At 44.8% G+C, this 16,036-nt stretch overlaps 1 protein-coding gene and 1 long non-coding RNA gene across 3 annotated transcripts in view; one reads left to right on the top strand and one right to left on the bottom strand.

Moving 5' to 3' along the window:
• PCDH17 (protocadherin 17) overlaps positions 1-13,260 on the bottom strand; it is a 92,857-nt gene extending 79,597 nt beyond the window's left edge. For both annotated transcript variants that reach the window (XM_027815908.2, XM_055703158.1), the window contains exons 1-2: positions 12,765-13,260; positions 8,045-11,111 (exon numbers count right to left, since the gene is read on the bottom strand). In XM_027815908.2, coding sequence (XP_027671709.2) covers positions 8,045-10,672 — 2,628 coding nt within the window. In that variant the 5' untranslated portion in view covers positions 10,673-11,111; positions 12,765-13,260. The remainder of the gene's footprint in view (positions 1-8,044; positions 11,112-12,764) is intronic.
• Positions 13,261-14,128: 868 nt separating this feature from the next.
• LOC114017941 (uncharacterized) overlaps positions 14,129-16,036 on the top strand; it is a 75,974-nt gene continuing 74,066 nt past the window's right edge. The window contains exon 1 of the long non-coding RNA XR_008731118.1: positions 14,129-14,343. This is a non-coding gene — a long non-coding RNA (uncharacterized LOC114017941). The remainder of the gene's footprint in view (positions 14,344-16,036) is intronic.

Here is a 16,036-nt window from a genome sequence, read left to right as displayed (position 1 = left end):
TGAGATGCAAATTGATCTTTATGCTGTCCCTCTGTGCAAGCAGCACTAAAAATTGTCTGAAACTATGCATTTATATCTTTATATGTAGATGGACTCTTCAATCTTGAGGACACTAGACAAAGAAAGGAACTATCATCTCATCTCAAACAAGTGAGATTAATTGATCTTCTGCTATCCTTTCTGTATAGGTAACACCACTAACTAGTAGAAGCAATTCAGTAGAAGAAAGAGATGGTTCTCATGTGACCTTAATAAGCAGGAATTGTATCAGCAGCCTTTGGGATTTAGCTAGAAAATATATGATTGCTCAAGGAGGTTATTTAAAGCACTGCCTAATATCCTAATTAACAGGGACATTCATATGCATTTGCTTGTTCTTGAATGTATTACTTAATACTGAGTATTTAATCTAAAATGCTTAATAATTTTTTTTTTCTTTCTCATAGGATTTATAGTAAATAATCCAGTATCTTCTTCTGTTAATAAAAAAAAAAAAAATGTCTACATCAGACTTAAAAACAAAGGTTGCACTAAAAAGACCATAACAAATATATTACCAGAGCTTAGAATGCACCCTGGCTAAAATTTATGGCAGGCTGCACAAGAGTCCATGTCACCTTATTCTATCAGTGAAAGCAGCAACTAGTTACTCTCTTTTTTCTCCCCTTAAAAACATAACAAATGAAACAAACTCAAGCAACATTTCCCCAAAAATAATTTTGTCCCTTTTTTCCTTGTACCTTTTTCTTCTTCTCTCTTTTTTTTGTTTTGTTTTTTGTTGGTTTTTTTCTTTTCTATTTAAGTAAGAGCCTGCAGTCTCCTGAGAGTTTCACTTGTTTCCTTTATTTCTGAGCCCTTTAGCATTAATTTCACCACTTCTCTTCTTACAGCTGAAGTAGAGATACAATTGAAAGTATAAAGCTCTCAGGCTATCTGCTGCAAAAATTTGTCCCAACTGCTCTACTCTGACCTTTTGACATCAAAGGATTGCTTCTATACTTTTAAAGATAAAAACAGAGCTGTGTTTCTGCTCCGGTCAACAAATCATTGTTTAACTTCTTTTCACAGAAAATTCTTACCTGTTGGAAAATACTAGTACTAGTGTCAAAATGCCTTTTCTTTATACATGCAGGCACTTCTCAGTCTTGAAGAGGTATCTCAAGACCTCTGCCATGCATCCTATTATGTTTTCTTTCTGAAGAAAACAACCCATATACATACACTTTTTATTTGCAGAATGAGTGTCTTGCATAGCGAAACCTAAAACTAATTTGACAAGGCATTTTAACTTTTGTAGAAATAACAAAAGAAAGTGAAATCAAGCAGAATCTTTAAAAACATATGTGTATGGTATTACCCAGTATGGTAATGTTTCCTGGGAAGGAAAAATGCTAGGAGAAAAAGAACAAAAAGAAGAAAAAAAAATTCATTTGAAAACAAAATCCTAACTGTTTTACAGCCAAATGTTGTGACTTGGGAAGAAATTATTTTTTTTTAATTACATTTTTTACTCATTAGAGAAGCCAGGTTGTATCTATGCTTTCTTAATACCAGCTGACATTTGAGAATATTTTACAAGTACCTAATGATAATTTTCCATGTAAAAGTATTTGCTGAATTTTAAGAATAATGCTCTATTATACACCCTTTCAAAAATATATGAAAATGTGGAAATATATGTTCATCAATAATGTTCAATGGAGTCTTTGATTTTAGTTTTGTACCTGATTACGCTAAGTTAATGGTTGAACCTGATGATCTTCAAGGTCTTTTCCAACTTAAACGATTTATGATTCTATGTTACAGTTCACGTCATAGTTACAATATCCTCTAAATTATTTCCAGTCTCCTTAATTATTTGTAAAGAACCTGTAAGAAAAGATCACAAAAACCTGAAATCTAAAAAAAAATGACCGAATCATACTATTCTTAGCTGCACTCTGTAAGGGTCTTAATCACAATTTACTCTTGAACCACTGAAATCATTGACAAAGTCAAAATTATTTTATTGACTGAAATGTAAGAACAAGCCTTTTCATCAGCCTGGGTGAGGATAACAGAAACCTGACCAAACCTACTGTTTAAAGGTAACTCCTCAAAGGATCAGTCATTGAAGTTTCACTGGTAATTTTGTGGATTTTCCCATTTAAGGGAAAATTTGCATGGATTTTCCCATTTAAGCTTAGGTACTGACAGGGAGCACCAAGATGAGGAAAGCTCAGACAACTTTAAGAGCCATTAAGAGCTGTGATCTGGTAAATCCTCATAACTTGCTTCATGTCTTTTATTTTAACTGCACTAACTTTCTTCAACTCTTAGATTTTATAAAACGGCAAGTTCTATGGAGATGCTATTATTCTTAATTTATTGGCTAACTAAAATTCCTGTTCTGGCAATACCATGTACTTCCTCGTGATAGCAATATTCTACTTCAGACTCCTTAATTGTCTTTTTCTCTATTGTGTTTATTGTTCTGTATTACAGCATATAATCTTGCTCTGGTTCTTTAGATATTTTATTTTTTATATATGGACCTATATATCAGGAATGATCCTTTTGAAATAACATTGATGTAAATAATGACAGAAAGGAGCCCAAGGTCAAGACCAGAGCAGATGTAATGCAGAATAGGAGCCCAATTCTGCTTCCTCTGCCTATTTCAGCAGCCAGGGCAGATGCCATAGTGAGCAGTATGTTGCCAGATCTGGTCCTGAAATACATATACTTTGTGTCACTGTACTATGCAGCATACCTTGAAAAAAAATTAAACAATGCTTCATGAAAATATAGAAAAGAACCTGTCCTGAAATTCTTACACAGCCAACCCTGGCACTGATTTAACTGAATAAGTAAAACTAAAGCTACAGCATGATGTAACACAAAATCATACTAACTACAGACTGTATTTACACAATGCAAACATTCACTGAGGTTATTTTGCAAGACATCTAACCATGTAAAACACTACAAAAACTACCATAATGTATCTTTGACAGGTAGTTCTGAAGTTTCATGTGATGACAATTTAGTGTCCTTAGATACAGCCCTAGAATATGGAGCTGTGAAATTTTGGGAATTACAGAGTACGAACCTACAAACTTGCCAATGTGTAGAAATGACCTGGCAACCTCTTGGTGCAAAATGTTAACTTCTACTAGCTCTAGTGAGAGAGAATAATATTCCTCATTTGCAGCAGAAGATATAAAAATAAAGAATAAATACCTCTGTTTTCATATAGGAATTTAAATCACTGAGAACGGATGCAACTTCTGTGAAGAAGGTTGCTTCTCCTTATACTGCAGCAACTGCACAGTTCTTTTTGCAATCTTGAAATTTCTGGGCTGAAGTTTCTCAAAGTAAAGCATGGGATAGTATATCTAAAGGCAGAGCAGCACTAATATAGCTTATGTTTTCTATTTCCCATGAAGACTATCTTCCTAGGTACTACTAGACACCTGGCAATGAAGCTGCACTGGGACTTGACAGTAATCTGTTGACACATCATAAACATCAGGTGCCTGAAGTATTAAGAATGATCTGTACTTTATCTTAAAATGCTACAGAACTGCCTAGTACAGCAGCTACAGTGATTCCCAGCTTGAGCACTTCTTGCAACACAGGCATTCTTTTTTAGCTGTCGTTTAGCAAATGCTGTGACCACCGTTTTCATTATTCATGCCTGTGCCATTCCTGATATACTTACAAACCTCTCCAAGTTGCACCACAAGTATAATAATAAATAGTGCCTAGGATGATCAACCCTACTTGCATATGTAGTTCTGTACATAACTGTTATGTCACTTTGAGGAACCTATTTCCAAAACCTACTTGTTAAAAGAAACTATTTGCTTCCCTTTCTCTCTCCATTTTTTTATCTATTATAAACCTGCAAGAAGAAATTGTGACTTACTCACCCAGGAAAAAGTGAACTGATTAGCTCAGAACTTTTTGACAGGAGAGGTATGAACATATATGTGTATGTTGTACATGGTATTTCTTTTTGTAATGTCTGCTCTTCAAAATAAATCTAAATTTTGTTTCTCTTAGTCAGGTGAGTAGGTCAGCTTGATTTACTCACCAGAATGAGATGAACGGAATTTGCCCAGTAGTCTTTAAGCTCTAGAGTGAACAGAAATTTTCTTTCAGGCATGTTAAGTTTCCATTTTTTTCTGCTTTCCTCTTTTTTTCTCACCAATAAAAATGAATAGTTTAGACCTTAAGTGATTCAAAGGTCACATGGAATTTTGAATCTGGTGATGGTAAGTGTATAGCACTGGCCTATCTAAAGTATGTTTAGAATATGATTGCTGAAGTTAAAAGCAGTGACACTTGCTAAAGTGTAGCTGTTTTAACTTCCCAGTATGTTACGAAACTGCTCTTCATAGGCATGAACCTCATGCCCACACCAGATCACAAAGAGTCCCTAAGCACTTGCAAGTTTCATACACCAAGAAAAGCTGAAGCTATACAGCACCCTTGGATGTTCATCCAAAATTTTATACATACATGTATGTATGCATGTTTAAATTACTTAACTTTCATGGTACTGAAGAAGTTCATCGATTCACTAAGTAACACATGCAACCGTGGTACATAGCTGGATGCTACAAAGTAGTGAGTAAACACACAAGTTGCTAAACCGTGTGACTAACGTATTACAGAAGTCACTTAAAGAGAGGCAACATTATACCACTCTTACTCAGGCAGTATTTTATTTAACTGCTGATCATTCTGGGTCAGTCGGAAACCCATAGTCACTAAGTAATGCTTTGCTCCACAGGTGTTCATTGATATAAATTGGGCTATCTGTAGAATAAAATACTATTCATGAGAAATAAGGGAACCATAAAGCCTACTGACTTTACTAGCTCTTATTAGTAAGCAAAGCAAAAAAATTGTTATGCGCTCCTAATAAGAGTAAGAAAATTTGGATCTTACTGAGAAAGAAATTATTTATTTGATTTTAAATATTAATAGACTCAATTGGATATACCAAGTAATATAATATTTAGCATGTGTATATATATCCATAGATATATAAGTATGTATATATATATAAACATAAAGTTTTAATAACAGCCTCCTGCTAGAGAATACTTGCCAAGAAAATGAGAGTGAAGAAATACAGTTCCATTGTACGAATTACATACCGTGAGATTCTCGTGGTTCAGTAATGTATTTGGAAAAACTAAAGCGAATATTCACTAGAGAACACTTAGACAATCGTTTACTTTTCCCTTACTGAGGTAATGAAGAAAACTGCTTTTCTGAACTGACTAATGAAAGGAGATGATAAAGCAGCTGTTTGAATTCTGTATCTTTTTTCCACTGGCTATACTTTTGATTTCTAACTGTGCAATTTACTTTTCCAGACACAGGTTTCCTGGAGTGATTATGGATACAGTAGACCCAGAGAGGTGGGCTGATCTTTTACTATTTCTCCCTGAGTCTTTAGTTTGAATTTTACATGAGGCAGAAGTACAGGACCAGACACAAAGTAGTGTCTACATTCTAAATGCAAATCTTATATAAAATTTACTCCAGGGATGTGGAGATGGAGAATATAAAATGGATTTTAGCAATGCAAAATTATAGTGAAGAGGATCAGATTTTCCCATCTAGCTACTTTACTTCTGCGCCTTTCCTAAATAGAAACCAACCACTCTGTTTCATATTGTGTATTTGTTTTGTCAATACAACTACAAAAATATAATATCAATAAGTATGTTTAAACAGGTTGTTCATTAGGGAAAAATGAATTTTTCCTCATCTACTGGCTGGACCATCTCGACATTCAAAACATTCTGTGTAGATATTCAGGGAAAGTAAAAAAATATTAGATATACCAGTATGTGCTATGAGGAGTTATGGTTAACATTTCCCACAGTTGTCATAATGAAAACTCTTAGAGAAACCACAACACACCTTTTTATGGGAGGAAATTCCTCTTTTAGTTTTATATAGATCTCAGAAGAAAAAAAAAAAATCATGATTGATATTATACAGTGAACACTGTAAAAAAAGGAATCATATTTTCCATAGGGATTTTACACTACAATTTAATCTTTACTACTCAGTAGCATCAACACATGAATTAATTGCTTTATATAGACATTACATCGTTGTAGGAAAAGTATAATTTTCTGTCTTTTAGTAACTATTACACTTGTCAGTGGGGAAAAAAAATGTGGAGTTTTTTTAGCATTCTGACAACTCCATTTTACAGTAAAAAAGTTGACATTACTTAAACAAGTGTCATTGAAAGTTATTTATTTTTTAAAGCATGAATTATAAATCAAATTATCTCCAGTTGTGCCCTAACCTAAACTCTATCCTGAAGTGTCACTTTTTGTTAAAATCAATTTCAGATTTTAAGTATTGCTCCACTCACCTAATTGAGAGGAACACAAATTCATGATAGGCATAAAAGGAAATCGTTTCTGTGACACAACTCAATAGTGGGTTGAGGATTAGTTCACAGTGACCTTGTACAGACAGCTTTTTGCTTTTTTTGTTTCCTTCCCCGCCCCCCCCTCTCCCCCCCCCCCCCCCCAGCTATAAATATTCAATTTCTAGGCCATCAGTTACTGGAATTTTGGTTGCTTAACTTGCCAATTACTGATGGCCACTTCTATTTAGTTTAAAACATTAGATTCAGCTGGCGACTAGAACATTCTGCGTTCACAAACCACAGGGTGTGGTAACTCCAAGGTATTATGAATTTTCTTTTGGTACATCAAGTGTCTACAGTGCAACTTCTCTCCCACAAGCTGCATACACAAAATGAGTCTGTGTCACTTCTGATACACTCAGCTCATTCCCTTATGAGTCAGAACAGCATATTAGGAGAACCACAGGATAAAACATTTCAAATGTATTTAATAGCCATTATCCAGAGCCTGCTTTCAATCCAAATGTTAAAAATCACTTTGGAACATACCTGTAGTATTTGAACATTGAGCTGCATTAATCATGAAGTAGAACTTTAAATTCAATCAACTGGAGCCAAATTCTGCCCTCACCTTCACTCTGCAAGTTCACTGCTCTGGAATACATCTTCTGAGTTTGGACTTTAAACTACCTGCTAAAAATTAAGTCATTCTTTGATCAGCACCCTGTATCCAATGGTCCAAATTCTGCCATTTCTTACATTCACAAAAGTTGGTAGAGGACAGTGTGGATATAACTGGCAGCAGAATGCAGCCCAGCTGTAATTTCTAAATAAGTTTTGGTAGGAGACAGAGCATGTAAGCCTTTCGCTATAAAGCAGTCATCAATATTGACTCAGGCTACTGGAAATCTGACTAGTTGTTTTGCTGTTTTATGACAGGATGTAAGTTTTGTTAACATTTGGGGGTAGGAGGGAATCATCACATACAATTTCTTTCTATTTGACTAAGCAGAATTTTCAGCACTGCAGGTTTGGTCTTTTATGGGGAGAGGAGGAGGCAATGGGGCCCCAATGATAATGTTATGCATTAAAAAAAAATATATATATATTCTAAAGAAGGAAATAATAAAAAAACCCCCATACATCTTGGAAAGATAGCTCATATTTACATACAGGGTTGGAGGGCTATAATACGCTGTTGCAATAGATGTCCTCAGTGTGTAGAGTTTCTCCCATGTCCTGCTAGTTACTGCAGATGATATGACTGCTTCAGAAACACCCTGCCCCTTCTCCACCCCAAACCAAAGCAAAGGGAAACCTGTGGAAGTGCCCACCTCAGATGACCTTCTGCGAAAACACCCCAGTGTGCCCCAAACATACTAAATGCCTGCCTGCACTCTCACACGTACCTCTAGCACTGCCGTAACTCTGTTTCAGTGAGAATTTACTTTGGAATCACAGAGGCAAGACTGGTGTGACAGCACAACCAGACCCACCAGACGTGGTCTGGTTCCACTTTCATTAAGTCCACCTCTCTTTAGTGACTTGTGTTGGTCCCTTCAGTGGTGCTCTACAGCAGATTTCACTGCAGACAAAAGGTAAAGTAAAACCAGCGTCTAAAGTGAGGTCCAGGGTATTCTAAAAGTCTCCTACCTGAATTATGGACATCCGGCTCGGGGGAGCCTCGCTGGCGTTAGTCCCTTGCCCTGTGAAGCTGGTGTGGCAGCCCACATGTCCCTGGGGTACAGTCAGGTTGTTGGAGGCGGGCTTCAGGTACATCACCTCAGACCTGGGAGAGCTGAGGGGCAGGCGGGTCTGGTAGTCAAAGTACATGGGTGAGGTGGCCAGGGATGGGCTGCTCACCACGTTCATGACATTGAGGGGGCCCCGGCTGTCCTCGCCCTCACTGGGCACCAGCATAATGTCATTCTTGCTGATCTTCTTCTTCTTGCCCTTGCCCCCTCCACTGCCACTGCCTCCTCCTCCCCCGCCACTGCCTCCCCCTCCTCCCAGCTGAGGGTGGCTATACTCGGCAATGCGACAATTATAGGTGCGGATTTCCTTGTTCTCTCGCTTGCACTTCACAGCAATTGTGATCATGGCAGCCAGCAAGATGATGGAGACAGTGCTCAACGTCACGATCAGGGGCAGTGACAAGTCCCAGTGTGGTCGCCGATGCTGCTCTCCATTCACCTGCGGCTCACCAGCCTCAGGCAAGGGCCCTGCCAACGCTCTGACAATGAGCTTGGCCACTGCAGAGAGGCTGGGCTTGCCATGGTCACTGACTTTCACCACCAGTTCAGCCACAGGGCTGAGCTCCTCCCAGTAGGGGTGCAAGGTGCGAATCTCACCGCTAGTGGGGTCCATCTCAAAAAGGTGCTCCTCATTGCCTTCCACAATCTCATACGTGAGGCGCCCACTCTCCCCAAAGTCACTGTCCAGGGCACGGACGGTGCCCACGGGGTAGCCCACCCCAGCATTGCGTGGCACTTGCAGCTCGGCGGTGTCATTGATGAGAGCAGGCAGGACAATGAGGGGCGCATTGTCATTGACATCGAGCACAGTGACACGCACCGTGGCATTGCTTTCACGGTGCGGTGAACCTGAGTCTTTGGCCAGCACACGAAACTCAAAGTGCTTTGTCTGCTCGTAGTTGAAGCTCCTTAGGGCATAGATAGCACCATTGGTGGGGTTGACGGAGACATAGGTGTAGATGGAGACATCTCCCACATGCCCGGGCAGAATGGAGTAAGAGACTGTCCCATTTTGGCCCAGGTCGGGGTCCTGGGCCAAGACAGATCCCAGATACTCTCCAGGGATGTTGTTCTCAGGCACCTGTAACACGTAGAGGTTCTTGCTGAAGTGGGGTGGGTTGTCATTCTCATCGAGGATCCGGACAGAGAATGACTTGGTGGAGTTGAGTGGAGGGTTGCCCCCATCACGTGCCACGATGGTCACATTGTACTCATCCTGTGCCTCGCGGTCCAGGGGCCGGTCGGTGACCACGGTATAGAAGTTGTCATAGTTCTCCTCCAGGGTGAAAGGGACGGCTCCAGGTCCACCACCACCACCAAGCACCCGGCACTGGAGCTGCCCGTTCTTGCCTGAGTCACGGTCAGTGACCCGCACCAGGGCAATGACAGTGCCTGGTGGGGCAGCCTCACTCAGTGCTCCCTGGCGAACAGAGACAAAGCCAATGGTGGGTGCATTGTCGTTGCGGTCAATGAGGCGGACGGTGACCTTGCAGTGAGCAGGGATGGGATTGGGCCCCAGGTCCCGAGCCTGGACATCGATCTCAATGAGGCCACTTTCCTCATAGTCCAGGTTGCCCTTGACACGGATGAGGCCACTCTGCGGGTCGATGCTAAACAGGTCGCGGACACGCTCGGGTGCATAGCCACTGAAGGAGTAGAGTACCTCTCCATTGGTACCCTCGTCAGCATCAGTGGCATTAAGGTCAATGACGGCAGTGCCCAGTGGCGCATTCTCTGGTAGCTCTACCACGTAGGAAGCTGCCTCAAAGATGGGGCTGTTGTCATTGGAGTCAATGAGGCGCACGTTGATCTGCACTGTGCCGGAGCGAGGCGGGTCACCGCCGTCCAGTGCTGTCAGTACCAGGGTGTGGTGACTCTGCTCCTCACGGTCTAATGGCTTCTGGATGACCAGCTCTGGAAACTTCGTGCCATCACCACGGGACTTCACGTCAAGGGAGAAGAGGCCGTAGTCATCACGAGTGAGCAGGTAGGTGCGCAGCCCGTTGTCGCCGGCATCTGGGTCATGGGCACTGGTGAGGGGGAAGCGGGTGCCTGGTGCAGCGTTTTCCGAGATGTCCATGTCCACTTGGTCAGAGGGGAAGGCCGGTGCGTTGTCATTCAGGTCCTGGATCTCCACCTTGATCATGCAGATCTCCTGGTCGTTGGCGAACACCTCGAGGGACAGCTGGCACTTGGTGCTGCGCCGGCACAGCGCCTCTCGGTCAATGCGCTGCTTGGTGTAGAGCAGCCCGCTCTCCCCGTCCACGTCCAGGAGGTGCGGGGCTGAGTTCTCCAGCACCCGGAATGTGGACTTGGGGCCGCGGGCGCCGCCGGCGCCGCCGCCGGGAACGCCGCGCTCCGCGGGCAGCATCCCGCCGCCCGCCGCGCCCGCCGCCAGCCGCGCATCGCGGCCGATGTTCCCGATGACCGTGCCCGCTCCCTGCTCCTCCGGCACCGAGTAATTCAGGTTTTTCAGCGACAGGGCGGGAGCCCAGCAGAGAAAGAAGCAACAAATGGAAAGGTACATCCCCGAGCAGGGGTGGGGGCGGCAGCAGCTGCAGCGGCGACCAGGGTCGTCCCCGTCTTCTCTGCCTCCTGCGCTGGGTTTGTTCTTCCTCCTCCTCCTTCAGCTCTCTTTTCTTACCCCCCACCCCTTCTTTCTTTTTTTTTTCTTTTTTTTTTTACCTTGTCTCTCCCCACCCCTATATTTTAAGTTCCTGAACCTGTTGCTCTAAAGCATCTGCAGAGACACAGGATGAGAGGCAGCAAATAGACCATGTAGCTCAGAGGGAGGGAGCAATCGGGGAGGGGGGGCGGGGGAGCTTCAGCAGTGTTTCAGCAAGCGCTTGCCGTGCTTGCAGTCCCCTCGCAGTTACTTTGGCTGTCCAACTTCGGCAGTGGGAGGATTTCAAAAATCAGGAAATTTGCAAAAGATCTTCTTCGGCCCAGGCGAAGAGTTCCCGATCCTTGAATCCCCGCAGATGTACAAAGGATAATAAAAATAACAACAATAATAAAAAATCGGCGGCAGTGGTTGTTTTTCTAAAAACTATCAAAAACATTTTTTAAAAAAAATATCTGTATTTATATATACATAGGAAAGAGGGGTGGCCACAGGTTTCTAAGCAGGGGCAGAAAAGCTTATTTGCTACTCATCGCTTGTGATGCGATTGATGGGGTGGAGGGGGTAGGAGAAACAGAAGGGGGGGGGGGGAAGTCTTAGCTTGTTGAAACCCCTCTTCGTGTGCAGTGAGAGGCAGTGAAACGGCTGATTGCACCGCGGGGTTGTTGGTTTTCAGGGAGTGTTTTGCTGCATTTAGAGATCTGATCTTGCATTGCTTGCGGCGGAGAGCTGCATCTAGCTGCCATCGGTATTCCCCCCCACCCCACCCCCCCCGTCTCGTACACCCTCACTGTTTCCTTCGCGATTCAGAAGGCGAGGGAACGAGGACTGCAGGGCAAGAGGAGAAAACACAACACACACACAAAAAAAAAAAAACCCACAAAACAAAACACGGCAAAAACTAGTGTCCCGATTTGTAGTTTCCTTTCTCTCCCTCTACTACCAGTCTCCCACTCGCCCCTTTTGTGGGGAAAAAATTAAGAAACCCACCAGCTGACCGTCGTCGTTAGCACTAAATACGTATTTTGAGAGAAATCATAGGCTGTGCTCAATCAGATGCACACTTGGGTTTCTTTAAGACAGGCCAGTAGCCGCCGCCACCACCACATCCTTTCTCTCCGTGTGCCTATGCGTGTGTGCCTATGCGTGTCTGAGGAGCTGCACTTTTCTCCATGCAGTTTAATTCCAGTTTGCTTTTCTCTCCAGCCGAGAGGAAATCAACAGGCAACCATGGCTGGACGCATAGATTTTTTTAAAAAAAAGAGAGCAAGAGAGAGAGAAAGGGGAGGGGGAGGGAGAAAGAAAAGCCACCACACACACTCTCTCAGTCTCTCGCTAAAAGGGAAACAGTCTCTGTATTCACAGGGCTGCGCTATCAAGTGCCTCTTTTCTTTCTATTCAGCATCTCCTTCCAATGACACTGCCGCCTAGTCCTCTTCATTTAGGGGATGGGAGAAGAAGAGGAAAAACAACCCTGGCGATGGATAAAGTGGGAGATCTTTTAATCGACTAATTCGCTTATATTAAAACCTATGCAGTTCCGCGATTGGTGCGATGCATTTTTTCTGCAGTCCTTTCAAGCTTTAACACTCTCACTAGGCATCTTGGTACAGGGGAGAAGAGCGGAGGCAACGGCGTTGCCCCTCTCTGATACACCTTTCCCAGCGATACGGTGTATAGGTAAATATCGGGGAAGGGTAGCTAAATTTTATTTCAGGTTCTGTTAACAACCAGAAATAAGTGAATGGCACATCCAGAAATGCAGGTGTTTTAATCTGCTGGATGATTCAGATCCAGCGGAACAAATCACATTCACTATCGCCTCATGTTCCTCCCTTCACAGACATTAGTTGCAGCTTCTTCCTAACGCTTCTCTGACTCACTCTATAGACAGGAAAAAGAATTTAATCAGATTTATATTGGGTAGGGGGGGAGGGGAGGGGGGGGAAAAAAAGAAGGGGGAGGAATGTCGGATCCAGCTACACTTTTACTATACCTCTTTCTCCAGGAGACTGAGGATCAGGAAAACAAGGCTGTTATCCACTCACTGGCACAGAGGCGCGTCTGTCTCCTGCTTTGCTGAGTGTTTTTAACCACCTTTCCTCAGTGTTATGTGTGAAATAAATCAGAGATCTTTCATATTAAAAGAAAAAAAAAACACACCACCAACAAAAAAACATAGGTTCCCAATATATAGCTCACAGATTTAGTTCCGAGTCTCAGTTCTGCACTGTTTTTTTTTCTCCTTTATTTGAGTCCGGACCCAAAGTACACAGTAAATTCTGCAACCTGTGGTAGAGAGGCTTTCAAAAGAAAAAAAAATATTCTTCTCTGCCTCATTGATGGGTGGCCCCTTGCAAACAGACGGTCGCCAGTCTTAGCCAGACAGCACGCGAAACGAACGCCGATCCCCGATAAACCAGATCCATTTCACCAGCCGCCCGCAGGTAAGTGGAGAATTCAGCGAAAATTCAACAGTTGGAGCCGCTCTCTGCCTCTCTCTCCCCCCCCACCCCCCACCCCCCCGCCTCCTCCTCTCCTCTCCGCCTCGCCTCCCTCACTGCAGCACTCGCGGGGCCGCCGCGCCGCGCCGCGCTCACCCAGCGCCGCTCGCCGACTGCCTCTATTCACCTCACGCCGCGGCTTAAACATTGATACGGATTCCCGGCCAGCCAATCGGCGGTGGCGGCGGCGACCGGCCCCGACGCCGGCCCGCCAATGGGAGGAGGCAGGCGGGCGGGGGGGGGCGGGGCCGCGGCGGGCGCTGGGTGTCATTGATTAGATCGGTTCGGTGGGAGACGCGCAACACGCCAAGGGCTCGGGCGGGCGGGCGGGCGGGTTGCGGTGTCTCGTCGCCGCGCACCGCAGCGCCGCGCCCCCAGCCCCCCCGGCCGCGCCAGATTTACTTATTTATTTACTTATTTATTTCTCACTGTCCGTCCCCGTCCCGTCCCCTCCGTCCCTCGTCCCTCCCCCCCCCCCCCCCCCCCCCCCGTCCCCCGTTATTTATTTTTAAGACATATTAACAAGTCTTCCGTGATGACGGGTGGGAGCGGAGGAGGGACGCGACACCCCTGCACTCCGCCAAAGCTCTGCGAGGGCGAGGACTTGACTCCGCGGCAGGGTCCCCCCAGCCGCCCGAGGCAGGGACCCGCCGCGCTGCCCCGCCGCCCCGGGGGCAGTGGCGTGCGTGTGTGTGTGGACGGGGAACCCCCCGTGGCCCTGCGGGTGCCGCCCCGAGCGGGTCTCGCCCTCCCCGAGGGGCAGGTCCTGAGCCCGGGGGCGCCCCCCGTTCCACCCGCGGGGCCGCTGTGCGGGGGAGGGGGGCGCGTTGGCAGCCCGGCGGTGCGGGGCTCGGGGCCGCAGCAGCGCCACCCCCTCCCCTCCCCTGGCCGCCCCTCCCGGAGCGGCGCCCGCCCCCGCCGCCGGCGCGGAGGGGGGATGCCGGCCGGGGGCGGCGGGCGCGGGGGGAGGCCCGAGGCTGGAGAGGTGCGTGCTCGGATTGCCGGAGCGCCGGTCTCGACCCGTGCGTACCCAAATGAAGCTGCCATTTGTGAGCTGTGAGTGACGAGCGTGTAAGTAGCATGAATCATTTAGGGGGAAAAGCGAGAGAGAGGAGGAAAAAGGAAGCAACTCGAGCAATTATAAGACGATCCTGACGATTATTTTAGGAGCAGCTCTTAAAATTGATTCGGTTGAGGAAGGTGCTCTTTCGCCTTGCTCAATAGGATAACCTTAAGCCCTCTCTGAGTTATGATGTCCATAGATATAATTTGACTTGGAGAAAGTCTTCCAAATTTATGAATTCAAATAAGTGTTCTTTCTAGACGCATCTTCTCGTCCTGAAGACCTCTTTGCAGCTTTGAAACGGATAGTTCGCCATGCAGAGCGAGTCTGCTAGTAACCGTTATAAACCTAATACTGTGTTAAAATGCGGTATATAAATAAACTATACATACATTAGGGCAGCGTAAAATCACTACTCTCAGACGTGCCAACTTTCAGTGCGAGAGCGACAGACAGACGAAATAACGGATATGTTTACAAACTGGGCTTTGCTTGCTGTGGGAGGGCTTCAGACTGGCTGGCGGGAGCCGCCGGGATCGGCGGAGGCACTTATCCGGTGGAGTGCTCTGTGAAAGCAGCACAACTCTAAAAATGTACCAAACACCAGAGTAAGCCCCTGAGCTAGCAGGGGACCTCGTTTCGTTGTACCGTGGTCCTGTGCTTTCCTCTCCTTATCCCGTAGCCTATGCCAAACCTTCAGGATGGCTCAGGGTATCCAGAGGGTATCCAGAGATTTTCTAGGCAAGTTCTGCTATCGGGGTGGGGGTGGGTGGGTGGAGGGGGTCATTGCCGTTGTGTGATGGCTCCCTCTAGCGTGCTACAGCCACTGCTGCACCTGGGGCATGTACCGCGCCTGCCTGCCCCAGGGCGTGCACGCGCCCTAACTCCAGGTTCCTTCCCAAGAGAGCTGGAGAGCACCAGCGGGAAAAAACAGTTTCACTATTACAGTGGCATATGCTATGTGCTATATTTCTGACGACGTTTGTCATGGTTTACTTATGTTAAATGCCACAAAACCCAAGCCGAATTTGAGTGTTTTCTCAGGAGGCTAGTGTCTCCATCGCTTTTTCCTCCAGCCTAGTGAATGCCCGCCTTTTTTTTTTTTTTTTTTATATGACTCAGCATTACACAATAAATACTCTGACTCCACAATGAAGTCAATACATTTGAGGGCATTCTGCAGTTTGTAAAACAAGTACTTGGGACTCTGAATTAAGGGGAAAACCATATAACACTCTATCCAAGTAACTGGAGTCTTTGCTTGTAAAATCTGCCTTTTTTTACCAAACATCTTGCAGCTTACAACATCCCATTGATACCAATGACATGCATGGAATACTTAGAGGAAAGATAAAATCTGAATCACTAGCACTAGATCCTCAAACCTATGACTGACTACCAGGTGATGATCATAAATGAAATGCTTACGTCTTGCTTTACATGTCACTGTGGTTTTTAGTCTTAACTTCAACAGAGCTGTTTTTTAATACTTATTTTCAGGTATGGCTGATTATTAACAATTTCTAATGATTTATTGGAAATCATATCAGCTTGACATCTTTAAAAATTATGGTTCTAAAACCTAATAGAGACTTAGGTGCCTAACTGGAAAAAGCCAGATAAAAAATTATGCCTGCATATGAATAGATGCGTCTGCAAGGCTGATGTTTGTTACATCAGACAGTTTATAACAACAAAATG

Source organism: Falco cherrug, chromosome 2 (genome assembly GCF_023634085.1).
Source record: "Falco cherrug isolate bFalChe1 chromosome 2, bFalChe1.pri, whole genome shotgun sequence".
Classification (NCBI taxonomy): domain Eukaryota; kingdom Metazoa; phylum Chordata; class Aves; order Falconiformes; family Falconidae; genus Falco; species Falco cherrug.
Note: the sequence above shows the minus strand (reverse complement) of the source record. Positions and strands in the feature narration are given on the sequence as shown.